Source organism: Cyrtonyx montezumae, unplaced genomic scaffold (genome assembly GCF_038088225.1).
Source record: "Cyrtonyx montezumae isolate F1298 unplaced genomic scaffold, pur_monq_1.0 scaffold_20, whole genome shotgun sequence".
Classification (NCBI taxonomy): Eukaryota; Metazoa; Chordata; class Aves; order Galliformes; family Odontophoridae; genus Cyrtonyx; species Cyrtonyx montezumae.
In genome coordinates this window covers 4332611-4359010 of record NW_027071937.1, presented here as the reverse complement: position 1 = coordinate 4359010, position 26400 = coordinate 4332611, and the positions used below count along the sequence as shown (strand labels likewise).

General features: G+C 44.3%; 1 protein-coding gene across 7 annotated transcripts in view; it reads left to right on the top strand.

The window, feature by feature from the left end:
• FUBP3 (far upstream element binding protein 3) overlaps positions 1-26400 on the top strand; it is a 35373-nt gene that overhangs the window by 5056 nt on the left and 3917 nt on the right. For 3 of the 7 annotated variants that reach the window (XM_065737478.1, XM_065737476.1, XM_065737473.1), the window contains exons 2-16: positions 1333-1438; positions 6875-6925; positions 7403-7436; positions 8975-9024; positions 10571-10642; positions 11450-11507; positions 14045-14207; positions 15080-15178; positions 17054-17158; positions 17529-17631; positions 18286-18386; positions 19644-19785; positions 23763-23923; positions 24752-24825; positions 25306-25382. In XM_065737478.1, coding sequence (XP_065593550.1) covers positions 1333-1438; positions 6875-6925; positions 7403-7436; positions 8975-9024; positions 10571-10642; positions 11450-11507; positions 14045-14207; positions 15080-15178; positions 17054-17158; positions 17529-17631; positions 18286-18386; positions 19644-19785; positions 23763-23923; positions 24752-24825; positions 25306-25382 — 1396 coding nt within the window. Of the gene's footprint in view, positions 1-1332; positions 1439-6874; positions 6926-7402; positions 7437-8974; positions 9025-10570; positions 10643-11449; positions 11508-12165; positions 12254-14044; positions 14208-15079; positions 15179-17053; positions 17159-17528; positions 17632-18285; positions 18387-19643; positions 19786-23762; positions 23924-24751; positions 24826-25305; positions 25383-26400 lie in introns of those variants that run through there. The other 4 variants (XM_065737477.1, XM_065737475.1, XM_065737474.1 and 1 more) reach the window with 3 other exon arrangements.

Genomic DNA, 26400 nt, shown 5'->3' with positions numbered 1-26400 from the left:
GCCAAGGTTATTTCATATAGCATTTTTCACTACCTTATGGTTCTACGTCTCGTGTGGTTGTTTATTCTGCTGCAGCAGTTGATGGTGTCAACAGCCAGAATTACTGGAGATGTCTTTTTGTTGCAGTAAAACTTAATTTTAGAGACACCTTTAGTTATGTTTGTCATTTGCCCTTGCCTTCGTTTAAAGCCTATCTTTGTAAAATGCTCTTTTTTTCATCTATACCTTTTGCTGCTTCTCTGGTGATATGCCAGGTGTAATACAGCAGGATCATGCTGCTAGCAGAGATCCATTCAGTGATTTTCTTTTGGCTGGAAAAGAAAGTGATTGCTGTACAACACACAACGTGTTTGTTCTGCAGCTGTGCTCTGCACTATAGCAGGCTGCTTCATGTGGACAAGGAGTGCTGTGGGGCTGTGGTTTGCCTGTCCCTGAAGGGTGCATTAGTTGAGCTGCTAAAGCTGGTTGGCTCTCAGACTTGGCTTATGTTGGTTAGCCTGGAGAACAGGTCAGAGAGCTGGCCCCTGTAGCATCAGTCCATATAATTGTCTCCTGAATGTCAGAGATGAGTTTAATGTTTCACTTGTGTTAAGCAATGCCTCAGAGTGTCTCTCACTTATTTCATTTGCCTGAATGTCTCCTTCTCCCTCTAAGTATCCTCCTTGCCTCTCAGCTCACCCCAGAATGGCTGTTACTCCTCTGAGGGCTGGAAGCAGAGGCACAGGCAGCCTTAGCTATGCTCATGCAGCAGGAAATTGAAACTTATTCTGTGCTGATAGTTTGCCCACTGGCTTATTCTTCATACAGTAAACACAGACTGATCCAGTCCCTTTGACAAGGAGTCCCCAAACCTGTCCTTGTGCTCTGTATTTGCACATTCTTCTCCCTCCGCCGCCCCTCACCCCTTGCTGACGTACAGCTATGCATTTCTGTGCATCTGGATATGCATGAATGCAGCAGAAATATATGTCTTCCTACACAGCTATGATGGTGGCATCCTCTCCAGGACAAAGCTGGGGGACTAGATTTAGCTTGTCTGCTGAATGAATAAACAAATCTGAATGTAATGCTACAGGGAGTAAATGCGCACTCATGACCAGGAAGAGGAGCTGGGCGAATGCAGACTTAATTACACAAATGTCAAAAGCAAGTGGAAGCATGTTTACTTTACAAATAAAGCACTGCTTTCCTAGGACTTTTATAAAGCCATCTATGTAGAACATAGCAGCCAAGAGAATGTTGGATGGGGGTAAATGCTTTGTTGGAGGAAGGAACGTTTGGCTGTGGAGGCTGCAAATATGTTAATCAAGTTTTTATCATCTGTTTTTATAGATTGCTGCTAAAATTGGAGATATTCCTCACTTGAATAATTCTACAACACTTGTGGACCCGTCAGTTTACGGTTATGGAGTGCAGAAACGGCCCCTTGATGATGGAGGTAAGCTGGGTGTGATTAATCAGTCTTGTGAATTCACTCCTGAAATCCATCTGTGGTTCCAGTTGTCTTTTTTAAGGGCAGAAATCAATGCAACTTGTTGTGTATAGAATTTGTTTGCAGGATTCCCTGTGCTGTTGTATCTCGTGTAGCACTGGGCTCCTAGGCATCAGCAGTAGTAATGTGAAGCAATTCTTTTCTTAGTTCTTGAACTCTGAGGATTAGCAATCTAATTCTGTGGTTAGTCTTGTTCCATGATAGTCTGGGGAGGGCACTTCATGGAATCATGCTGGAGCCTGTGTGCACCGTACCAGGAATACGTGGACAAGATGTCCCTTGCTTTCTGAGCCTGCACAGGGTGTAGGGGCAACATTCCCTATTTCCACGAGTCACATCACAGCAGTTGAGTGGCTGTCACAGTCCATTTGCTTTGCCTTGCACGTGGATTTTAAGGAAAAGGGCTGTCGGTGCAAGTTGATCCAGTCTTGAAGGAAACTTCCTGTATTAAGTGTGATTTTCATGATTTTTCTTAAATCTCTGAAGCATTTAATGCTGCCTACAACCAATGAATAATTTACCAGGTAATTCTGGTAAACCTAATGAGTTGTTTGGTACATTGTAAAATAAGTAATTTGTTTCTTATCTTTGGGAAGAGGAAATGTTAGATGTTTTCTGTTATTACAAATCTGATGTGCACTGTTACGAGGATGATGTCTGCATTGTGCTACCTGCTGCTGCTTAGATGCAAAGAGCTCACTTTTTCCTGTGGCTGGTTATTGAAAAAGTGGCCATCTCTTTCTCTCCTAGTATTTCTACTGAGACAGCCCTGCAGGTTGGTTCTTTCCTCTGTATATACACTTAAGAGTACTGAATAGATATGTAGAGCTTCAGCTCAGCACTTCATTTTGAAAAGATTATTTTTTTCTGTTTGATATGAAGCTATGTAAAACAAGGGCTAAAAATACTGCCTGTCTGCCTCTCATGCTGAAAAGCGTGCTGGAGCACAGGAGGAGCTGCTTTCATGTGGAGCCTCTGGCTTGTGAACATATGCCACAACCCACTCTGCTCTCTGGCATTGGCTCTATTTGAGCAAGAGGTTGCTGCTTGTTCAGTTTGGTGCTTTGGGAAAGAGTGGGTTGGTAGGTGCGAGCTGGAGCATCACTGTGTTGTTGTTATGTGCTGGTTTCTGCATGGGAATGTGCTGGGCTGTCCAGCAGTGAGCTGTGAAGCCTGCTGGGTTTTTGGTTGATGCTGGCAATAAACTGCTGGCAGTTTTCAGCTTCAGCTCTGCTGAGGGCTGTTCTTGAGCAAATGTCTGATCATGGAGATTATTTCAAAGGATATCATCTGAAGGTGTTCCTTCTATTCCTGAAACGTTGGAGCTGGAGATGTGAATAGATTCTGTTTTGCCGTTGACTTCAGTAGTATTTAGTGTAAATTTGAAGATTGCTGAACTATGCTGAGCTGTCTGAATGGCTTGGATAAGTGGCTGTATGAGAGAAATCACACATAGTCCTTGAGGAACCAGCTACTCGGAGCATTGGTCCTACTATTTGTTTTCATTGATTCAGCAGAGTGAACGTGAGAAATCCAACCTCCTAAGGTGTCTTTAAATGCATTTTTTAATATCAGGAATAGCTGTAGTGCCTGATAACAGCCCAGGTTAGACTTTGTACTTAAACTTTTACCGGTGAGCACTATTACTTGCTGACCCATGTTTGTGTTGACACAAACCATGTCAGTGCTGCTGCAGGCTGTGCTGTAAGTGCACGTTACCTCTGGTTCCTCGTGCTGTGATAGGCAGCCCCACATAGCAGGGGTTGGCTCTGGGAAAGCTCTGCAGAGCAGCTGGACTCCTGAGCGTCCGCTTGGCTTCCTCACGTACATCTGTAGGTTCCACAGCTTCTAGACTGGGGAAGCACTTCTGTTATGGATGATCTTTTACTCCTCCAGCAGCTGCCAAGAGGGGGAATTGGGACTGCATGACCACACTTTGCTGCATCTCCTGCTCTGAGCTACAATTTGGGGATATTGTCATCAAGAGGCGAGGATTTCTGTCTTTAAGCATGCTTTGGATATGTTACGGTGTGGGGGATTGGATATGTTCTGCTACTGTGGATAGCTTGAAAGAAATGTGGTGGTAAATCTTGTTTGTTTACCTCTGTGTGCTTGTGGCTGCGTGCAGCTCTCACTGCTCCCTTAGCCCTATGTAGCTGTTAAAAAATTACTTCTGTTCCTAAGACTGCTGGAAAAATGGATTGAGAGAATATGAGAGTATTTAAGGTGACAAGAGAACTGTCTGGCTTTCAGGGATATCTAATTCTGCCTGTCCATTTTTGTAAACAGCTGCCGGCACGGCTGATTGATGTCAGCTTAGGAAGTGGTCTTAAGACAGGATGACAGTGTGCTGGTCAAAACAAATTCAGCTGCTTTTAGAGCATTTCCAGGAAAAATAGACTTGTCATAGTATTGGAGGCCAGACAGCGTGAGTTCCTTTTGCATTTCCCTTAAAGTAACATTCATCAAAAGCAAATAGCTGCCGGGGCTGACCCTGGTGACCGGGCCCATTGGTATTAGATAAAGTTGGAGAACTGTTATTTTTTTTTTCCTTGCTTCTTGAAAGATGTTTCCAGAGGAGGAAAAGAGGACCACTGAGGCCGGATCCCTCCAAGATCCGGTGGCATCTTGCCTGTGGCTTGCTGCTGAGGATACTTGCAGGTGCTTGCTGCACTCCTCTTCATGGCCAGCAGCAGCTCCTGGCCTCTGTCCAAATTAATGTGTCCATCTAGTTAGCGGCACAGTTTAATAGGTTTATTTAATGCTAAACCAGCCTTGCAGAAATGGAGCTCTTTGCCTCAAAAGGAAGCATGGGTCTTGTCTAGAAAGCCAGTGATTGCCAGAACCTCAGCCTTTATGTGCTCTGTTCTGGACTGCTCTGAAGACACTTCCAGTGATGTAGCTAGGGTTCAGTAGCAGTGCTGTAGCTGAATGCTGGAGCACCCTTTGAGTCTGAGGAAACAAAGACAAGACCTTGGAGGAGCCCCACACCACCTCCCCCCTGCCTTCCCCAAGCCTCTGTGCTACACCCAGATACAGTTTGTTCTAATAGAACCTGGCTGTGTTAAAGCCTAGGGGCTCAAACACACACGATCCTGTTGTATGTAAAACTTGCTGCTTAGATGCAGCATAGCTTGCATAGCTCCAGCATGTTTTCATGGGCACTGGGAAATCTTACTCCTGTCTTGCTAACAGAAGGTAGCAGGGATGCTCCTTGACACATCTGCATGAGCAGCAGGACCAGGAGAGAAATCCTCTTGGCAAAAGGCTTAGTGTGCTGCATGAAATGGCAGCTTCAAAACTGCACACATCTTTAATAAGGTAATGTAAAGGTGCATGTGTTCTCTGTGAAGATTCACAACAAAAGCAGGCAGGAAAATTGGTTTGGACAGTTAAATTAAATAGCCACCAGTATTTAAGGCTGAACAACTACAGTCATTGTTACCTTTCGTGCAGCTTCCTGAAATATATGGTGATCCAATTTTGGTCCTAAAGCACGAAATGCAGCCCTGTTCTACTGCTTTCCAGGAGCACTCTGGTTTTGTTCTAGCCACGAGGATATCCCTGATGACATTGTATATTCCTATCATGCTCGTTAATTTAGTGGGAGGCACTGCTCTGTTCTGTGGGGTGGAAAAAAAAATCTGCATTTGTTTTGAGTGTCTGTTGGGTAGAATTCAGTTAAAGGTGAAGCCTAAAGAAGAGTGCAGAGTTGTCAACCAGCAGGTGCCTTTAACAGGAAATTGTGCTTATTTTATTCAGTATTTTTCCTTATTTGCAATCAAATGACTGCAGTTACAGTTAAATTGTACTCAATAGATGTAAAAAGGGGGAACGTGTACGTGGCTTGTCAGAGTTCAGCCCTCCCCAGCAAGACAAGGGAGGTGGGGGAGCAGGACGTGTGCTGCCCCAGCCTTGCCTCTCTATTAGCTTCATCTTTCACAGCAAAGTGGGCATTTTAGGGAAGGAATTAAACTTTCAGATTGTTGGGACTAGGAGCCACGCAATCTCTTTTCCCTGCAAACAGAGAGAAATTGTATCTGACTTAAAGTAAGTTGCCTGCAGCTTTCTCTGCCTGCTCTGCTGCTCAGCTCCTGGGGGCTGTCTGTGTGCAGAGAGAATGGTCTCCTGCTTTAATTAATGGGGCTTCGTATGCTTTTATCTAATTGGTTCAATAAGTGGATGTAAAGTAGGCACGATATCTGTCTGCCGATTCAGCTTCCTGTGCTTGTACAGTTTTCCTCCAGGAAGTTGTCTTTTCCAAGTCTGGCGTGGTGTTACAAAATGATGGCTCTTCTGTTCCTTGCATGAACTTCAGGATTTGATTATAGGATGTGTATCCATCTCATAATTTGTGGGCAGCAACTGCAGTGTAAGAGATTGCAAAAGAGATCTGCTGAGGTGAATCCAAATGCAAAATGGCTATTTAAATACTGCTGTGCGTTAGGAGCACTCCTTCCCACATATGGGATGCCTGGTCCTGTCCTGCAGAGCTGCTGTTTGGGGCAGGATGGCAAGATTCTGGATTTGTTTGATCGTATTTGCTCAACTCTGCAGTGGCAGCTTATCAACAAGAGCAAATATCCCCCATTACATCACTCGCCTTTTTCAGCTGCAGCATTGGCACTTATCAAATTAGAGCTTTTTACATTCGGGGTGAGAATATGCAGAGACAAATCTAACAGGGTCAATAACGCAACAGTTGTCTTTTCGCTGAGCTGGAGAGAGTAATAAAATACATATGCTGTCAATATTTTGGTCCTGAACCATTATCGAGGTATCGACACACCACAGAAATACAGTATTGACTCTCTTTGTCCGTTTTATTGGAGCATTTGGCCACGAACTTTATGGCTTTCTTTCCTCCTGGATTCTGTGTGCATGGGATGCATCCGCTTCCGAACCCTGACAGCTGATTGCCAATTTATTTCAGGTCAAAGAACGTGCAGGTTGCTGCAAGGTAGTTTGAAACAGCATCTGTATTATTACAGCTCACGTGTTGTTGGCCAGTTCCATTTGTTTCGCTTCTCGTGCCCTCCAGGCATGCAATATAATCTTCAACTGGTTGTTAGGACCAAATGCTCTGGTTTTTAGCCAGTTTGCTGCAGGCAGAGTCCTGTAGGAAGCCCAGCAGGGCATGTGTTCCCACTTTGCATGAGTTGGTCTAATGATATTTTCCCCATTAACGTTTGGAAGAAAGATCGAATCTGCAGGGGCTGGGGGAGAAGTCTGTGAGGGCTGTCAGCTGGGAGATAGCTGCTAATGGTAACGGCCAGCTGACATCGCAGATATGCCTGGAATGTGTGCATTCAGTCGGATGCGTTGGGAAGAAGCATGGTTTGGGTGCCACGAGGGTTCTTAACAGACTTCTTCCTTTAACAGGTCTCCGTGTAAGTGGGCTCCATGGAGCACAGATAAGAGATACAGAGAGAAGTATGTGCGAGCAATCTTTCGTCTAGACTAAGTCTCCGAATCTGCTCAGCTGTTGTTTGTTTTTAATACGTACTGATCACTTGACGTGTCTTTTCTCCCCCCACAGTCTCACCTCTCCCCCTTTCTCTTTTTTTTTTTTCCTACTTTGGGTTTAAATCGGGAGGGAGGGAGGTTAGTTGTGGGGATTTGGATTTGGGCAGGCAGGATTTTCTCCCATGACTCTCAGCATGGGGAGACGCAGATCAATTCCCTATCCTGTGTTCAGCTGGACACTGGGTTATAGTGTGTGCTGATCAAGAAATCCCCTCCTGTTTTGTACCCCATAACGCATTCATTTCAGCCGCTGAACCTAAATTACTGTTTTGCTTTTCTTTCTTTTTTGATGAAATGGTAAGAACTCTTTTTCTATAGGGATGAAGTTAGTTTATCCGTGCTAATGCTTTGATTTTTTTTTCCTTTTTTCTCTCTCTGCCACAGTAGGTAACCAGTTAGGGGCCCTGGTACATCAAAGGTAAGCAGTGGGTTATGTTTTATTATTTATTGATCAATTCTAATTGTTTATTGATCCACCATCTGTAGTAGTGTTAGAAAGTCAGAGGTTGGGAATGTGGAGAAACTGTCAGCTTGGGTTTTCTCCAGGCTGAGGCTTCTGCTAACCCTTTAAAAGCTATTTGTTGTTAGGAGGAAAGAAGAGTTGAAGTGAAACTTGTATTTAATTCCTGTAGCTCTGCAGGACCGAGCAGAGTAAATTCTTTCCTCTTTCTCTTCTCCTGCCTGGTAGGGAAGAAAAGCATGAGAGGAAAAAAAGGCAAACTGGTGCTTTGATGGAGGTTGAAAATGTTAAACAAGCAGGTGGATTTATATATATAATTTTTTATTTGTTTTGTTAGTGTAATATGGATGACTCCTTTGATTGTCAGAGGTAGTCTGGGGAGACCAGAGCAACTGCAAATTGCACAGCATCTCTTAGCATCTAATACAAAAGTAAATTTCTCATTTTTTTTTTCTGATCCTGCTCTTAAGGAGTTGCCTGTCTGTGCAGGAGGAGAGCCTTTCTAAAGCTGGGTTCCCCTTCAGGCTGGTTGCAGTGCATTTCCATCCTGCTGTTTGCTGGCAGCCTCAGCAGACAGGGCAAGGAGCGTACTGTAGGACACTGAGCTTGTCATGGTGAGGTTAAAGCTGACATCCAGCTAGGGCTGCATGGAAATGGTGGGCAGCGTTGTCTGCTCTGCTGCTGCCTGCCCACCTCTGTTCTGCCAGGAGTGATGTTTGTGCAGGGAATTATGCACTGCTTTTGAAACTGCTGAATAAATTGTGTATAATGCATACGGCAACATACAGAGTTTGCAAGCTCTGTATCTGTTGTTGTGTTTTATATTAGATAGAAATAGCACACAGAAGTCCTGCAGGGAATTTCCTCTCTGCTTCACTGTCGTCAGGTCTTAGGAAATTGCTTTGGGTGCTATGTGTTGAGGCATAGACACACTGAAAAAGTCCAAAGAGCAATGGATGGGGATGTCTTAAGATGGTAAGGCTTCAAAGAGTGATCAGAGACAGCTGTTAAAAATTCCAAAGAAAAGAACCATAAGGACAGGCAGGCAAAAAAGAAAATCTGAATATCAGAAGGGTCATTCATATCAGTGTTGGCATTGGTTAGTGTCTTTTGGCAAGAGCATATCAAAAAGTAGCAGGCAAAGGTTACAGCTTGGAGGGGGCAAGTCTAAACATTGAAGCAGCTTTGCTGTTTTTCTCTTAAATCTGTCTGGAGCTGGAATGACAAAAAGAGGTTCTTCCATTGACGATAACAGATGGTAGAGTAGAAATATATCCAGTGTAGGAGAAATGAGGTGCCTTGTCTCTGCAGCCAGGGCAAGGAGCAGGGCTGAAAGGTCACTTCTGGAACAAACAGTTTTAATTGTGATGTAGTATTTAATTCTGTGTGTGCAAAAGCTTTATGCTGTGCCTGGTTTCCACAGCAGAACATCTTCTGTCGTCTTCTGAATTGTTTCTTGTAACTTCTTCAGTCTTTTTTCCCTCCTTTTCTTTCAGGGCTGTAATAACAGAAGATTTCAAAGTGCCTGATAAAATGGTTGGATTTAGTAAGTACCTTGCATGCTTTTGGTATGTTTTTTATGTGCAGGACTGCTGCATATTCTGATAGAGTAAGGCACGATCACAAGTTTTTGTGCTTGCTAGCCTTGAGTGAGCCTTGTGTGGTGATCTCTTTGTGGGGATCACATTGTCTGCATTTAAAATCCATGTGCAAACTGCATGGAAAAGCTTGGTGTCCCAGTAATAGGAACAAGTCTGTGTGGTACAGGTTACTGAGAACTTCAGAGGTTCTGTTCCTTAAATGTCAAACAACGTGCTATATAAATATGTCAAAAGTGAATTTATTTCCCCTCACTGAAGCATTTTACTTTTCAGTATGCAAAAGTGTGGGAGGTGAGGGAGGATAACATTATTTAAATGTTAAAACAAGACTTGACTCAAGGCAAGATGAGCAGAATTTTAAATCTTTCATACCTTTGCTGCAGGGAAACACAGCCAGTGTGCATTGCTCAGCTGAGGTTTTTTCCCTAGACTTGCATTCTTGGTGCTGTTCTCTTCTAAGCTTGATCTTAATTTCTCTCTTCCTTTTGATGATCATTATTCTTTCTTACAATGGCACCCTCCTGCTGTTGTGACTGCGGAGATTGCATTTACTCTTCCACTGTTAGGATATCTGTGCATCTCTTCCAATTTGATATATAGAGAGTAAAAAAGAAAATAACAGCCCAAGATAATTACCCTGTAGGGCAGCGTGAAGCTTTTTCCCTTCAAAACTGTAACTCTGGAATTCCCGAGAAGGAAGTCTGTCCTCCCATCAGTCCTTTATATTTATCTGTCCTGGTACCACACGTGTGGAGGAAGGGAGGTCAGTGGGGTTCTGAAGCTGGATGAGATGGGACCTGGCGTGTTGGTGCATCATCCGTGTGTTAAATTCAACCCTGGTTCAGCAGCAGCCAGAAGCAGGAGGGCTGGGAGGCTCTGCAGGAGCACCTTGAGCCAGGCTTACCTGTTTGACTTGACAGTTCTGCTCTTCTTCAGTCTGCAAAGGATACAAATGGCATTAGGCACACACTGTCCCTCATCAGTGTGTCTGTTTGTGGAACAGCTGTTTGCTGACCCTCAGTGTTAAGGGACATGTTTTCACTTACAGTTTGATAGAGCACTTTGGTGTGTAGCAGTTTTGAGTGCAAACCGGAGAAATAGCATGTCTTTTGAAAAGAGGTAGTAAAACATGAATTTTAAAGAAATAAAAGCCAAAGTCTTTAGCTCTTTTAGGTTCTCAAATAACTGGTTTATTTGTTCAGGCTGAAATACACCTAAATGACTCTTCCAGCAGCATTCAGACGTTCACCTTCTTTCTGACATACTATGTATTTCCATTCCAGTGCTGGACAGAGTTGGTTTTTCTTTGTGTATTTTTTTCCATGCTTGTTTTGGTTTGTTTTTGAAATTTTATCATACTGTTGATGCCTCTTCTGCAGTCCTGTAGTCAGACTGTGCCTTTATAGGGAGCTGCAGTGGAGTGCAAGGGGGGAAGTTGTGCAGTTTTTGGGGGAAAGCAGTGTGTTCTGATGGTTGTTGAACTCATTTCAGTAATCGGCAGGGGAGGTGAGCAGATCTCACGGATTCAGATCGAGTCTGGCTGCAAAATTCAAATTGCTCCAGGTAAGAGCCTCTTTTGTGGTGGGTGAACAGGTTTTAGCATTAAAGAATGCCATGTCCGTTGCATCAGGTGCCTTGCCTTGGTCATCATTTGTGAATGGTGGTAATGCATTATGTATTAGTTACGTATTAATGTGTTGGGAGGGCTGTTGTAGGACCAGGCTCCCTGAGGAAACAGGTTTATCAGGTGCTTTAGGGAACTGAATAGTTAAGGAACTGTCCTTAACCAGCAGATGGGTACAGTACAAATGGACAGTCCATGTTTTTTAATCAGAAATTACTTCTGCTTAGTTTACTCCTGGCAGTACTATTTAGCTCAGCTCATGCAAATTATTGCTGATTGGTCTGCTCTGCTTCAGCTCCTGGCAGAAAACATTTCAGGAGGGTGGCAGCACTTGTTCATACAGCTTGCCTTGCTTTGGAAAAATGGGAGTGTGCCATTTGCTGTGCTAGCACTGCAGCCTGATTGCTTTGAGCAAGGCTGTACTACAGGTGCTGTGCAGGAAACTGTTGATGAATGTAATCTAGGTATTAAGCCTCCCTTTAATTGGTGGGGAAGGTTTTAAAAGAATGCAGATACCCATTGAAGCTGGATGTCTCCTGCTCTGTGTGCAGAGAGGGAGCATTTTCATTAGTACTTGATAGCTACTGAAACTGCTGCCATTTCTTAGTTCTATATATGAACGTAGGATATTTTTTTAGCTTCTAGCCCATGCAAGGAGTCAGCACTTCTCTGCCTGCCTGAAAGTAGTTTGGGTGCTAAGAGTCGGGAAGTATCCTATCCCTGTTGTCTTCTTGTTTCCTTTGTAGACAGCGGTGGGATGCCTGAGAGGCCCTGTGTGCTCACCGGGACGCCAGAGAGCATTGAGTGAGTTCTGATTTTATTCTTCTCTTTTCTCCTTCTCTCTTCTCCCTAATGCTGTGCTCTGTCAGTGGTGCTACTTGATTAGCCACACCAGCATATGTTGGCCTAGAGAAACTTGAGGGTCCTGGAACACAGAGCCTCTTGGTCTGATACTTTGAACTGTGCACCTCAAAGGCTTTTTTCCAGTTTCTGTTTGAACCCTGTGTAGAAATGTCCATGGAATTCCCCTCTGCAGGGCAAGGTTGCTCCTAGGGCACCTAGAATGCAGTTTTTGAACTGCAGCTTTCCAGGATATTTAGCTAAGCTGTTGAAGGGCACTTCTCCCCTTCACTTCCCTCCTATTGAGCTGACATCCTTCCAGCTGAAGAAGGTCTGCATGAGGCCTCCAAAGCCTGTTGGTGCCACTCCAGAGTAACCTGGAGGTGTTGGTGTTGCTGCAGAGCAGCATGAGGCCCGTGGGTGTGCTTGCCTCTGCATTGCTGCCAACAAAGAAGCAAAGGACTGAACCAAAAATTCTTGAATTCTGATCCCTGCATGGTAGAGGCATATGGCTAGCCAGCAGGGGTTTCTACTCTTTAGGCCTATAGAAACTTTAGGGACAGTGTTTCCTCCCTCCCCCTTCCCAGGAGCTGAGTTTGAGACTCTCACAAACCAGTTGAGGACCTTCTGCTGGAACTGGATCCAGGATCCTCAGGCTTACAGGAACACACTTAACATATGGAGCTGCTCTTTCTCTCCCCAGCCTTTGGGTAGGTGGGTTTTTTAAAATCCATCTGGAAATCTTTGAGTTGCATTTGATAGTGAAAGTACATGGGCACAAAGGCTGTCTCTCTAAAGAGAAGACAACCATCATTCTTCTGTTCCTAAGAGATCTAAGGGTACTTAAATCTTCTTGCTCTACCATAATGATGCAAGCAGTGAGCCAGAATAAATATAGTTGGTAATCTCGTATTACAGGGCAGGTGATGTATTCTTGCCAATACTGAAGTATTTTTCTCCCTTTGCTGAAGGATGTTTCAGAACAAGAGCAAAATATTTAAAAAACTGGGATGCCCAATGAAATGCAGTTGGGGCAGAATGGGGGAGAGGTACAGTTAAGACCTCATTATTCAGAAATATGCAGTTAAATGTCTTTAAATCAAAATGAAAAAAAAAAGAAAAGGAAACGTGAGAACATGCAATATTTGAAGCAGAGCAAAGTGTTAAGAATGTGGAACTAGGTGAAATTTTATTTGCTTCTGTGCTGAAATTGTTGTCAAGTTAGTTGTTTGAACTATGTTTTCAGGTTATTCATGAAATGAGGAAACACTTCAGAAACATTAGATTTTTCTAGATTGGTTTTGTGTGAGGAGTATTTCTTTTAGTTACATCTGAAAGCAAACTAATAGAACTTATTTCCCAGTGATCCCTTCTCATCTGATATGCGTGCTGTATTGAATGTCGTAATCTCAGTTGTCACACTTCGTGCAAAATGTCAAAGTAGAGGAATAAAACCTTCTGGATCTTTCAGAATATTTGAATCGGGCTGCCAGACATTCCACCTTTTGCTTTGTTTTGTGAGGAAGTTGAGAGAGGGCAGCACTCTGATCTTTGTGCAGCCTCAGATCGCCATCCCTTGAGCTGTCTTGAGTGAATGCCTGCTTGCAACGAATGGTTTCATACCATTTCTTCAAGTTTTTAGAGAGGACTGTCCATGTATGGTGCCTGATGTGGCTGGGTGTGAAGTGGGGAGTGGGAAAGACTCTGCTTTAAGACTGAGCAGGGAACTGGTGGCTTTCTTCTACTTATTTGATAAGTGTTGTTGGAAAAGGGCAGGAAAGTTATATGTTGATGATAGCAGTCCTTGTGATGAAAGGAAGATGTCAGCTACTTCTGACGTGCTAAGAGAATGTCTTTGCTTTTTTCGTGTCTGTCATCTCTTTTCATGAGGAGTAGAAGAGCCCAGTCTTTCACTGGTTGCTGCTGCAGTGTCCTTGACTTGCTTCCTGGTGTAGCTTTAGCACCTGCTGCTTGGGGAAGTGTCTGTGTTAGAGCAGTGATCTGGTGCTGCTGGTAAGGGCAGGCAGAGCAAGGCATTGCCTGTGAGGGATCAGAGTGGTTCACCGGTGTGCTGTGTTAGTATTGAAACACCGTCTGTTTTTATCTTGATCAAGAAGGAGAACAGAGCCTGAGGTTGTTTTGTTTTGTTTTTTTACCAAATATCACATATACACGAGGGAAATAAGTTTAGAGGAATTCAGCATGTAGAGCATCTTTATTCAAATTGTGCACCCCAGATGTAACAGCTCCTTAACTTCCAAAGATGTCGGAGCATGCTGCTGCTCTTCCTTCTCTCTTCCCCTTACAAAAAAATCAAGCTGCTTGTGAGTAATCACGATAGGAGAAATTGGATACCACCCCCCAAAAAAAAGTTGTGCTAACTGGTTTCCTCCATCTTTTTCACTTCTCTCCCCGATTGCTTCACATTCCAATGGTTCCAAGTCTCTTGGTCACACGGAACAATGTTGTCTAATGGTTGTTTCCCTCGATTCTTTTCCAAGACAAGCAAAGCGGCTACTGGGGCAGATTGTAGATCGCTGTCGGAACGGACCTGGTTTTCACAACGATGTTGATGGCAACAGTACGATTCAGGAGATTTTGATCCCGGCATCCAAAGTGGGTCTAGTCATCGGCAAAGGAGGTGAAACAATAAAACAGTTGCAGGTGCGCAAGATGCATTTACTTTAGGGCTCTCTTCCCTACTGCAGCTTCTCTAGATCGACAAGAGCGTGCTGAAATGGAGAGCCTTTAAATGCTCTAACCTTCTACAGCAGGGACTACTCTTCTGCCTTCGGAAAGCTGGACTCAAATCCAACCTTGTGTTGCAAACAAAATCGGTTTAGCTACACATGCAGTGGAGTTTTCACAGAACTGTGAAAAAAACTCATGTGCTTTAGATAACATTTGGTGCGTGCTGCTCAGGATGGGATCCCCGTAGACAAGAAAAGTCTATCTCTAGTCTGCTGCTGCAATAGTGTTTAATGCCAGCCATGCTGTTGTAGAGTGCTCTGCTTCTCTTTTGTTGTTGATCTGTGATAAAGCTGGCATTTGTCTTCCTTTTTTTTCCTCATCGCACCCTTTCTAATTAAGTGTTTTGTTATATATAAATCCATGTTCATAGAGGTTCTTTATGCTGACATCCTGTACTAGCTTTTAAAGGATACAGGGTTCCAGAAAGGAACCTAGGTCAAAAATGCAGGTTTTTGGGTTGCCCTCTGTCATCCAGTAGTTTTAAGGCTGATCACGTAACTTCTGTGTGGACAGCTACAGATTTTGGAAAGGAAATCAGTTGCCAAGGTAGAGGAGTTGTATTTTTGCAAGAGATTCGGCTATTTAAGATCTTCAGGAGTAGCACACTTTCTGGCAGTCCTTTACACTCTAGGACTGTTACTGAATTTGTGCTCTAAGTACTTGTGAAGAGCTACGGTAGTGTTCTGCAAAGCTGCTAACATGACCTACCTAATGTCTAGTAACCAAAAGTAGTCCCTTGGTTTTAGGGACTCTGCTTAGCAAAGTGCTCTGTGCTTTTTCTTCAGGAGCGAACAGGTGTGAAAATGATTATGATCCAAGATGGTCCGATGCCCACTGGAGCAGATAAACCTCTCCGTATTACTGGAGATGCATTTAAAGTACAGGTATGTAATAAAAGGAAGCAGTTTCCCCAGAGTGTTGGGGGGAAGTTTAAGCATATTTGTGAACATCTAATGGAGTCAAATCCATTATGAATCCATCATAAATGCTGTGATCCCCGCTGGTTTTGTTTGTTCTGTAAAGTTAAGGTTTGACTAGAGCGAGTCAGACTAGCAAGTATTGGCCTGTTTAGTTTGACCTGGGGGCTCTCATTCTGTGTAGATATTAGGTGTGGGTAGAAGAGCTAAGCAGGAAGGTTTGGAGAAAGTAGAGTTGAAACACTTTCCAGTCCTGAAGCAAAAGTTACAGCTACGTGTTACTTAAGCAGTTGGGTTCACAGTGACTAAAGTTAGCAGGCATTTGAGAAAGTTTTATGGAAGGCTCAGTATCTCAGACAGCCAACTGACACAGGTAATTAAAAGTAGAAGAAAAAAAAACATGTAAAAACTACAACTCCTGAAACCAAGGGGTTTGCTTAATGTTGATATGTCATTCTGCTTGTGTCAGGGTTCCTCAGGCACAGTCCTGCTCTGCTTTCAAAGCAAAAACTCACGATCATCCGGAGCCTTGGAAGACTGCAGCATGATAGGGGCTCTTGATTTAAAGTTTAGGTGTGGCATGTTCCACTTCTTAGCAAGTGCCTTTCATGCCTTGCTAAATACTTAAATCTAGCTTAGCATTCCTGTCTCTAATAAAAATAGTTCTGTTTCATTGGATCTTCCTAATCACAAACTGCTATAGTATAATTGATGTTGGTCAGGTATGTCTGGGTAGCATTTTTCAAGCCACTTATGGTTAAATCTAAAAGCCCAATTGTATTAATTTCCACAATTCTTACACTTATTGCAAAGGTATAAATATGTAGAAAGTTTAATGAGATTCTTGCTGCTTTTAACCAAGTCATACTGTGAGTGCTGATGCTTTCCAGATGGTTTCTTCTCCCTTGCAACATTTGCTGTTGTCGCATCTTCTGTGCCATAAATCATGGCAAGCAATTATGAAGGCTTCATAAACTGGAAGATCTTTGGGGCACTTAAAGTTCAGCACACTGACAATGCACTGAAGAAGCTCATTGAGTCCTTGGTTTTGGTGGGAATCTCTGCATGCTGTAAAGTGCAGAGTTCTTAACTGTCTCATATCTCTGGGAGATATCTCCACTGCCCTTATTTCTGTCTTAGCATCTCTGAAACGTCTTGAGTTGTCCCCTTCTGTAATAAATGCCACAGGGAAATGGAAAATGCATAAGAGTAGGAGAGGAGGTTTGCCATTGTCCCTCAAACTTGCAGATAGAGCCCAAACGTCTACAGTGTGACAGGAAATGTATAGAAACAGAGATATAGCTTTTGATAGGCAGTCCTTTTCTTTTTTAATGGTGACTTACTGCAGGCTTATTTCCAAGGTATGCTTTTACTAGCTGGGCGTATATGCAAGTTTGTGAAAGGCCTGGGAGAGCTGCAAGTAGGTAGGAAGAATATTCATTTGTCTCCAAAAAATATAAATAAAACAGCTTTGCTGGATTGCTGCGGACTTGAGTGTAACTGAGTGTCAGTAAGCTCACTGCTGCTCACCTGCCTCTTACATATGCTGACTGCTGTGCTGCCAGAGCATCTGCTGTACTGCTGATTTCAGCTCTGTCTGGTAGGAGAGGATAAGTGGGGAAAAAAGTGATTGTTTTAAAAGCAAAAGCTCCCTCTTGAAAGACTGAAGTACGCAGTTGCACACAGGAAACTGCAGCCTCGCACACCTGGCAGCCTTTGACATCTTCCACATCTGATGAAAGCAGATCTCTGACGGTGGTGAATTAGCCACTATCGAGGCCCTAGCGCCGAGATGGCGAGCAGAATATTTTTAAGCTAACTGTAACTTCTTTCCCCATGTAGCAAGCAAGGGAAATGGTACTGGAGATCATCCGAGAGAAAGATCAGGCAGACTTCCGAGGCGTACGCAATGATTTCAGTTCTAGAATGGGAGGAGGCAGCATAGAGGTATGTTTTCTTCACAAGTACTCTGCTAACCTCCCTGTGGGACGGGCAGTGGGTGGAGCTCCTCAAGTTTCATGTGTAACCTGTAAGCTTATTTTTAAATGCATTGTTTTCTGTTGCCAGAAAAGTGAGTCTGGCTGCAAAGGGGAGTTCTCATGGACTCCCAGATGGCACTTCTCTAATTGTCTTTTGAAGTTGCATTCTTGTAGCGCAGAGTTCATTTAGTGGGGAAGGAATTTGTGGCCACGTGTTTGTTTTTCTTACAGAATATCATTGTGTAGCCTGGAGCTGCTCAACGTGGCCCACCTCCTTGTTAAATCGGACTAACTCAGTCTAGTTCTGAGCTTTCATACTGCTTTGCCTTTCCCATCAGGTCTCTGTGCCCAGGTTTGCTGTTGGAATTGTGATAGGAAGAAATGGAGAAATGATCAAAAAGATTCAGAATGATGCTGGAGTTAGGATTCAATTTAAACCAGGTTTGTGTGAGGATGGAGAGCCGTTACTTTCTGACCAGTGTTCCAGTTTGGGATCGCTGCAGTGATTCTGCTCTGAGGTTACAGCAGCTAGGCTTTCCTCATTTAAAGATGCATTGTCTCTTTCTGAAACCTGTTTAATGACATACTTCTTCCTCGTGCACTTTCTATTTTTCAGCAGTAAGATTATATACGTCTTACTTACAAACATTAGATGTCACAACAGTAATGGCTTGACTGGTAACTGTATGGACAAACAATATAACACTTCTGTTTCCTGTTAAGGAATTCTCCTTCAGGACATTAAAGCCTTTGGGGATCAGGAGTTGATTAATTCTAAGTAACTTTCTCTGGGTCCTTGGCTGTCTGATCACCTATCGAAGCTGCCTTTGTCCTCTTAAAATTATATCAATCTCTCTCATGACTTTTTGACGTTTGAAAGTGTTGTCTTTTAAATGCTGTCCCCTCTGCAATGGGATTTTGTCTCATTTTGTTTTCCAGTATGTGGAAGTGTGGCTGAAGGTGGAGGGGAGAGAGAGTTTGGGCTAGCTGTTCTATGTGAAAGTGCTGCTAGCAGTGGTGGTACTAGAAGGAAGCTTTTGTTTGTGGGTTGATGATTTCTTCTTTTAATTTAGTCTTTGCCACTTCTTTTCACAGATGATGGGATTAGTCCTGAAAGAGTCGCACAGGTCATGGGGCTTCCCGATAGGTGTCAGCATGCAGCACACATCATCAGCGAGCTTATTCTCACAGCACAGGTGGGTTCTGGAAGCTCCTGGGAGGAAAGTGCTTATAAGAGAATGTACTCTCTGCACACAGAGCTGTGTGGTTGAAGAACTTCAGTGTTAAATTTTTCCTCTCGTAGGCCACACATGCTGCTGCCATGGAGAGAGCTGCTGGGCTCGAGTTTTGCTTTGTTTTTAAAATGTGACCTGGGCTGATTCAGCTATGGGAGGGTTTCCTGTTTTGGGGCAGTATCACGAGGCCTTGTTGTAGTTCTGTGTTGAGTTGGTTTTCGAAGTTTCTTGAAAGCAGTGACCTCGTGGAACATAGCTCAGCATTCCGATGGGACAGAGGCTGGAGGCTGTGCTCAGAAGGGCTGGGTAGCACTCTGGGCAGCAGAGCATTCACAGTGCTCTACCCCCTCTGCCGCCTCTGCAGGCTCCAGTCCTCAGGTCTGATGGCCGTGGGAGGCAAAGGGAGGGCAACAGACTTTCACATATGCAGTTACTGTGTTTTCTTAGACACAAATGTACTGCATTGCCCTGGAGCAAGAAGAATGGAGATGAGCGAGGTAGTAAGGCAAGATCACGTGGAGAAAGTTGCACATTCCCTTTTTATTGGGACATAAATAGATGATGACTAATTATCAGGTCTGGAATGGTCTAATTTGTCCATTAAGGTTAGGTCTTGATTTCTCTTCTTGCCTTGAGCTTTGGTTTGAATACTTGTTTATGTCAGATTTTTAATATCTGTCCTGGTAGCCTTTAGCTGCCTATGACCTTTACTTCTGGAGAAGTTAGTTATCCAGAGTAGGCATGTCTTTAAAGTGTCTTTGCACTTAAAAGCTTCCTTTGGTATTTCTGGACATGGTGCATTTCAGCTGAGTAATTCCAGAAGTTCTTTAAAGTATGACACATGAAAGAGTTTGGATGCTAACTTGTGCGTATGTTGGTGCCAAGATCTATTATTGGTTGTTCTAAGCAGAGCCCCCATCACTGAATAAAAGTAGCTGACGCTTGTTTATAGGTTTATTTCAGCAGATACAAAGGCATGCATTTTAAAAAGTATTTTTATCTTCCTGAGTCAGGAATGCAGCCGTAACATACGTCACCAGCACTTCTTTAAATTGCTCAAAGTCTTGAACGTGGAAGTCCAAGAATATCTTAATTCGGTGCCATTGATTACAGTGCAGCTTAACTTACCTTGCTTTTTTTTCGTTTCTAATGTGCATCGAGGCAAGCAGGAAAAAAAACAAACAAAAAACCACTGATAGAAATTTTTTGCCTTCCAAGGAACGAGATGGCTTTGGAAGTTTGGCTGTCGCCCGGGGAAGAGGTCGTGGCCGCGGGGACTGGAATGTTGGAACACCTGGGGGCATGCAGGAAATAACCTACACCGTGCCAGCTGACAAGTGTGGTCTCGTTATAGGCAAAGGTAGGTCTGGTGACTCTCAAACATTCAAGCTTCTGATTTTTCTGTCTTAGGATGTTCACGTTCTTGCTGCCTGACAGTTCTTTGTAAGTGCAGGTATTTAGTGGCCAGTGAATACAGAGCAGGAGTAAGCTAGAAGCACTCTTTGTTGTTTACCTGGTGGTGTTCTCACTCATAAATGTACTCTGCAGGCCCTCCTTCACAATGTGTAAGAGAGGCTCTTCATGTGGAGCTGTCAGGCAAGCCCCTTACAACAAGCAGCTGCCTGAGAAAAGTCAGTTTCATTTGCAGATCCTTTTTTAGAGAACTCATTTAGGAGTCAGTTTATCAGAGACAAGCAGAACAGTCGTTCTGTCGTGCTGGATTTCTGTGAGTGCTGTGTGATAAAGTGAAAGATCTCCAAATGTGGTAGTGACTGTAGCTGCTTCCAGCCACGTCCCTGAGGTGTGTGATGAATAAAGCAGAGGAGCAGGTTTGTCTGCGTCACAGCTGACATCTGGGACTGGCACAGAGCAGCCTGGTGCCCTGCCTGATGTGCACCTCATCTTGTTCAGATGAGTGTATTTCACTGCCTCAGCCATTGAATCAATCCGTGCAAAGCACACAGACAAGGCACCTGGCCTTCCTGGCCTTCATCTTAAGAGCCAGCATGCTGCCAAGTCACTCATAAAACCAAAGCATCTGCAGCAGTTGTTGTAGAGCATCAGGTAATGCCAGTAATGAAATCAGAGCCAGGAATAGCTCTATTGCTCTGAATTGTTGCAATGCTTTTGAATTAGGACACTGACATATCAACAAAATTGTACTTAATTTTTTGTCTGCTTATTTCAGGAAGAATGACATATACCTAAACCAGCATTTAAGTAATCACAGTTGGCTTTTAGTGTCAGCAGAGGTGAGGTGCATAGAATAGGAACAGATTAGCTGCCACAGTAAAGGAGGGAAAGGCGTGAGGGCATTGTGCCATGTTTCAGTGGCACTTAGTTCCCTGCTGCCCTGTTGGGCAGGAGTGAGCTTGCAGTGAAACATGTCGTGGCCTTTCCCCTGATGCAGCCCTGCTGCACCTCACTTGCTCCCTTCCTGGCTCCCATGGCACCCTGACTGCTGCCTAAGTGGGTGGGTAGGGGCACAAGTATGTAATGCAGGCATGTCAGGTGTATTTCAGGTGTGTTTCTTTGCTGTAAACCTGTTCACAAGCCTGAAAACTTTTTCAGTATGACTCTCCTCATTATGCAGATATTGCAGAGTGATTGTACTTTATCTTAGTGAACAGTCCAGCTGGGCAAAGATCAAGCAAAGCAAATTTTAAGCCCACAAATGAGAGCTATATATATGGAAAAATGAAATTATAATGAAACTTTATTGCTGTATCCATTAGTCATCCTTAATAAAGGAACAGAAAAGGTCACTTGTTGTTCAGCAGTGCACTGAAGTGGAGTATTTGTGACTACAGAGAGCACTGTGCTGAAAAGATAAATGCAGGTAGTGGAGTTAGATGTCCCAGCATTCAAGTGCAAGGCCTGGCACGGGCTCGCTGTGAGGGTGATGGGTGGCTTTTTACCTTTGTTTCCACAACAGCAAAACAAGGATTCTTACCCAGCCAGATCAGAAGCTTTCTGGAGTGACTAATTACTAGTTGTATGGTGATTTGAATGCTTGTAGCTTTGTAATACCACCTTGCAATCAGTGCTCTTACAGTGCCTGTGCTCTTAAATACTGTTGCAGCATTCATTTTTTTGTCAAGTGAGTGATGGCTTTAGCATTGCCATTTGGGGTCTGGATGGAGATGGATGCACTGCAGTCTCCATTTGCTGAGGCAAGATGTTGTTGTCTGATTCTTCTTGAGTCTTCTCCCACTGCCTGTGGGGCCTCATAGGGGAATAGGGGACATGAATTTGGGGGTTTAAACGGTACCAATTACAAAACCTTTGCTCGCCCCTGTTTTACTTTCTGAGCAGCTTCTAGCTGTAGTGTGTTTGTTTTCCCTGTGGTACAGAGCTTGGCTGTTCATCCTCTGTGTGATCTGGCTGGGTTCTGTGGGCTTTGCCTCTGAGGTCAGCACCTGAGCAGTGGTTACCTTGTGCTCCTGGATGTAGGATATCAGGTGTGGCCAGGTAACTGCTGCTACGTTTCCAGCTCTGTGTCACCACTCCAGTAGCAGGGAGAAGAGGGAGATAGGGAAGTTTGCTGTAGCTTGGTCCCTACAGTGTGTGTGACAGAAGACCCAGGGCCCTTTTCCCATGGTTATTGCTTCTTTGCTTTGGAGTTTGAGCCTTTATGAGCTGATAAGAAGTTCCTGTCTCCCTGGAAATCCTGTATGTAGCTCTTTCCTCTAGAGGGTGGGTAGGTGCAGCTTTTCTTCTGTGAAAGACTCGAGGAAGGGTGGAGACGAGCAGCATACACATGTCAAGTGCTTTCTCTGTTTGGTGGTGCATGGAAACAAACCACAGCCTCTCTGGGCCCCCGCTGGATTTCCATGATAAATACAGCAATATTGACAGATAACGTGGCTGGCCTGGCACTTGTCAGCTCTGCCTTTTAGCAGGTTTGATTAATTGCTTTACAATTTCACGTCCAGCTGGGGGGCCACTCTTGCATCACTTCTGCCCCCCATCAGGTAGAAGAATGGAGTGGGGCTGTTGAATGCGGCTGCAGACAGCCACCATGTGCCGAGCGGCCGCTGCTCGAGGGGGCACATGAACTCCTTGCAGCATCGTGTTGGCTGCATCACTTTGTTTGCACGCTCTGCTGGAAATCAGGAAAGCTTGGGTGGGAGGGGGCACTTTGGCATGTAGCAGAATGGAGGGTGAGGAGGGGAAAGGCTCCGAATCCTGCACAGGAGCAGGATCCTGCAGCCTCCCACCAGACCTGGAGGACAAACTCATGGGATCCTTCCACATGGCCTAGGGGGGGACTGATGGAACAGCCCCAGCAGTGACCAGCTTGGTGCTGGATGCTGAGCAGGGAAATAACTTGAAATCTGCATCTTCTGGTCTTTCAATCTGGCTTTGGATTTCAGTCCACTTTTGGAAGGAAAAACTTAGTGTGCTGTGTGAACAGCAATCTATGTTTGTGCCTCTGTCCCAAGTATGAAAGTTGTCCCACTCCTTCAAAATCTAAAGTGTGTTTGGGTGCCACACTCCTGTGTGTTTATAAAGATGAAGTAATTGCCGAGGTGGATTTTGCCCTAATGTATGAGAACAAGGGCACGAGGACTCAATATGAGTCTGCATCTGACAGAAGCATAAAATAAAACGTCTTGCATTTGAAGCTCTATCTTGTGGCTTTCCCATTCTTGTCTGAGAGCAAGTGGCTTTGCTTTGGCTACACAGTACAATCCCTGTTGTCTGCCCAGGGATGTGACATGACTACCTTTTGTTAAATGCATCTTCTTAAATTCATTTAGAAAGAGTTAATTGCCCTTTGGCAACTTTTCCTCCTCCCTTCCCCAGAAAGGCTTTAAAATGTTAAAAAGGTCACGAGTCCATTACAATGAAATGAACAAGTGTCTGCAACATCCACAGTTTGTTTTTGAAGTTGTGGTGGATGTATAGAGATGGAAATGTGAGCAAAACCGAGGAGATTTTTACAGACTCTTTTTAATGAAAACGGACCAGAAATCTGTGTTACTTTGCTTTACCCCCTGCTTGCTGTGTGGCAGTTTTGATTTGTGATTTAAAAATTGTTAAGCTCTTTCCTTCCTGTCACCCTTTAATTTCTCCAGTTGAGTGGAGCTGGTCTGTAAGTTGTGTGAGCTTCCAAAGGAAGAATCGAGCCATTGTAGTATCACTGAAGCTTTTGTGAAGCAAATTTCATTAAGAGACTGGGACCTAGCAGGTCTTCAGGACATCAGCTCTGTGCTGGCTGACCCTGCACAGCCTGCACTGTTGTCTCTATGGTACACTGCGTGCCATAAACTTCGTTATGCTTTTATGGAAAGAGGTGCTGAGTATCCTCTGTCTTGATTTTCTTTTCTTTAGGTGGTGAGAACATCAAGAGCATAAATCAGCAGTCAGGAGCCCACGTGGAGCTCCAGAGAAACCCACCTCCAAACACAGACCCTGGTGTACGAATATTCACAATCAGAGGAGTTCCACAGCAAATTGAGCTCGCTAGGCATCTCATAGATGAGAAAGTTGGTGTAAGTTCCATCTCTGCTGATCTTGATCTGTCTCTTTCAGAAGTGGTGTTTTCACCTGTACGTTTGTGTAGACCTGGACTTATGGGATGGCACGGGATGTACACTCCTAACCTTCTTTAGCTTCAATACTGTTTGCCTGTTAGCAGCCGTCTTTAACTCTGGCGTTCGAGCATCCACTGGACTAACTTTTGCTGTGGTCCCAGGAGGATCTGGCTCCTGACATGATCAAGTGTAGTGTGCAACTATAATAAGGCATGAGAAGGCTGCCAAGTGGGATTTTGAAGGGAAGACCGTAGCATTACTGTGTGAAAATGACACAATCTTGGCATCGTCACCCTAAAAGTAACACTGAACTCCTTGCTCCAGTAAATCCAGGATGATGTTTATCTTCCACTTTATTCAGTGCTGTGGTATTGAAGCTTAACACTGTCAGACTGGAATACTGCTGAAGGGGGATACTTGGGTAAAAGAAAGTAAGGAATACTGAACTGGAGAACAGTAGGACTGAAAAGCAACCTTTGTGTTGAATTACCTGAGAGGAGAAGGTATGATACCAGCCTCAGGATCCAAGCTATTTGAAGGAGAACTTCCAGCTGTGCTGTAGTCCTTTTGCCCTCTCTGTGGCTGGCCAGAGTTGCTTTTGAAGCTGAGCTCCTGAAGTTTTGCTGACAGTCCTGAGAACTTTGTCCTTGGGAAATCAGTCTTTTCAGGTGCTGGGGGTTAATGGAACATATCCCAGGCTGTCTTCTCCCCTTTCTTACTGCCCCTATTAGCTATCTGCAACCTCTGCATCGAGCTGACATTAAATATTTCTGGATTCCATGACAGGGTACCAGCATGGGTGGACCTGGAGGATTTGGTCAGAGTCCATTCAACCAAGCACCCACTACACCTCATCAAAAGTAAGCTTTGCATGTCATCACAGATGGGTTGTGGGGAATGGCTGGGAGCTGTAAAAACGTTGAGAGAGGAGTGGTGGGCCTTGAAGGGGCAGTGTGCAAGTGCAGCCTTTTAAGGAGAAAGTGTTCAGAAGCAATAGGCAAGTGAGGTGAAACCTTTAAGATTGACTACAGGAGGGATTTCAGCTATGAAATTACAAACAAGGTAGGTATTCCTGTCTCTCATTCAGTGAGAGCATGGAAAGTAGCTGGAGCCTCATTTGCTAGGGTGCTCTTCAGTACCGTGTGTCCTTGACTTCAGTGACAGACAATAATCCATGCTGTTAGCAGTTGCACCTACACGTTTCCTTTTGTTCTGTGTTCACCTGTTTGCTCAGCAGTTGCTGACTAGAGGTAATAATGTTGTTTCTTTGGCTGACTTCATGTGTGTCACCTGTTTGCTATCTTATTGCCTGCTTCAGCATGCCTTTTTATCCTCTGCAGTGGTCCTCAGGCGTTCATGACGCAGGGTTGGGGCAGTACCTACCAGACGTGGCAGCAGCCTGGACAGCAAGTCCCAAGTAAGTGTTTAGGGCTTGGGTTTGGGAAGGGCTGGTGTACTCTTTGCCTCTAGACACAGGTTGATCTGTAAGACTGCTTGTGTGAGGTGGTGTTAGAGCTTGGAAGAAGCTGAAGTCCACCAAAACCAGTAATGCTTTTTGTGCAGTTAACTGCTTGTTTCTGCTTCCTTTGTGCAGAAAACTAGTTCTCAACATTTCTGCCATAAGCTTCCTCGTGTGAGGATTCTCCAGGCAAGCACTTGCTATTCCCACTTCTCCTTAACAGGCACTCTGTGTCTGTTAGTGAGCCCTCCCATCTCTCTACTCTTAAACTCATCAGTTCTTGATAATTCCTTTCTGTACGTATTCTTTATGAGCTCTTCTCAAATTCCCTCACTGATGGAAAGACTGGGAAGTAGATGCAGAAAACAGAGAAGATAAGTGTGGCTCCTCTCCTGCTCCATTCACAGTGACTGTAGTAGTGCTGTCTTATTTCCTTTTGAGAGCTGATAAGAACTGCTCAGCCTCCGCAGCACTGAAAGCATGGAATGTGACCAGCCAGATACTGGCATTAAGATAAAAATGGCAGTGCACAAATATCCTCAGTAATGAGTTCAGAAGCTGCACCCAGATCACCTCTGCTCCTGGTCTTTCTGCTTTGGGCCACTGATGCTGAATCAAGCTGGCTGTTATTCTTCTGGACTCAGAGCGTTCACTTTCTCACAGAACTGTTCAAAGTTCACCAGGTTGGAATGAGAGGTGCCCTGTTTCAGAGTAGCTGCAGTGGTGCTGTGGTGGTGATGTTGGTAATGGTGTTATCCTGTCTTCAGCAACCTGAGTGGTGGTTTGAGCAGGTTCCTGGTCTACCTGTTAATCTCAGAGCTCATGGGACAGGCTGGGATGCCTTTCATTGCTTTGGCTGGTTCAGCAATGAAGTAGATGAAGTTCAGTTTAAATTCCCTCCCTTTGTGGTACCTGAGATGGAGGAATAATTGACTTAACAATGCCAGCAACTGCATTTGTGATTCCCTGTGACACT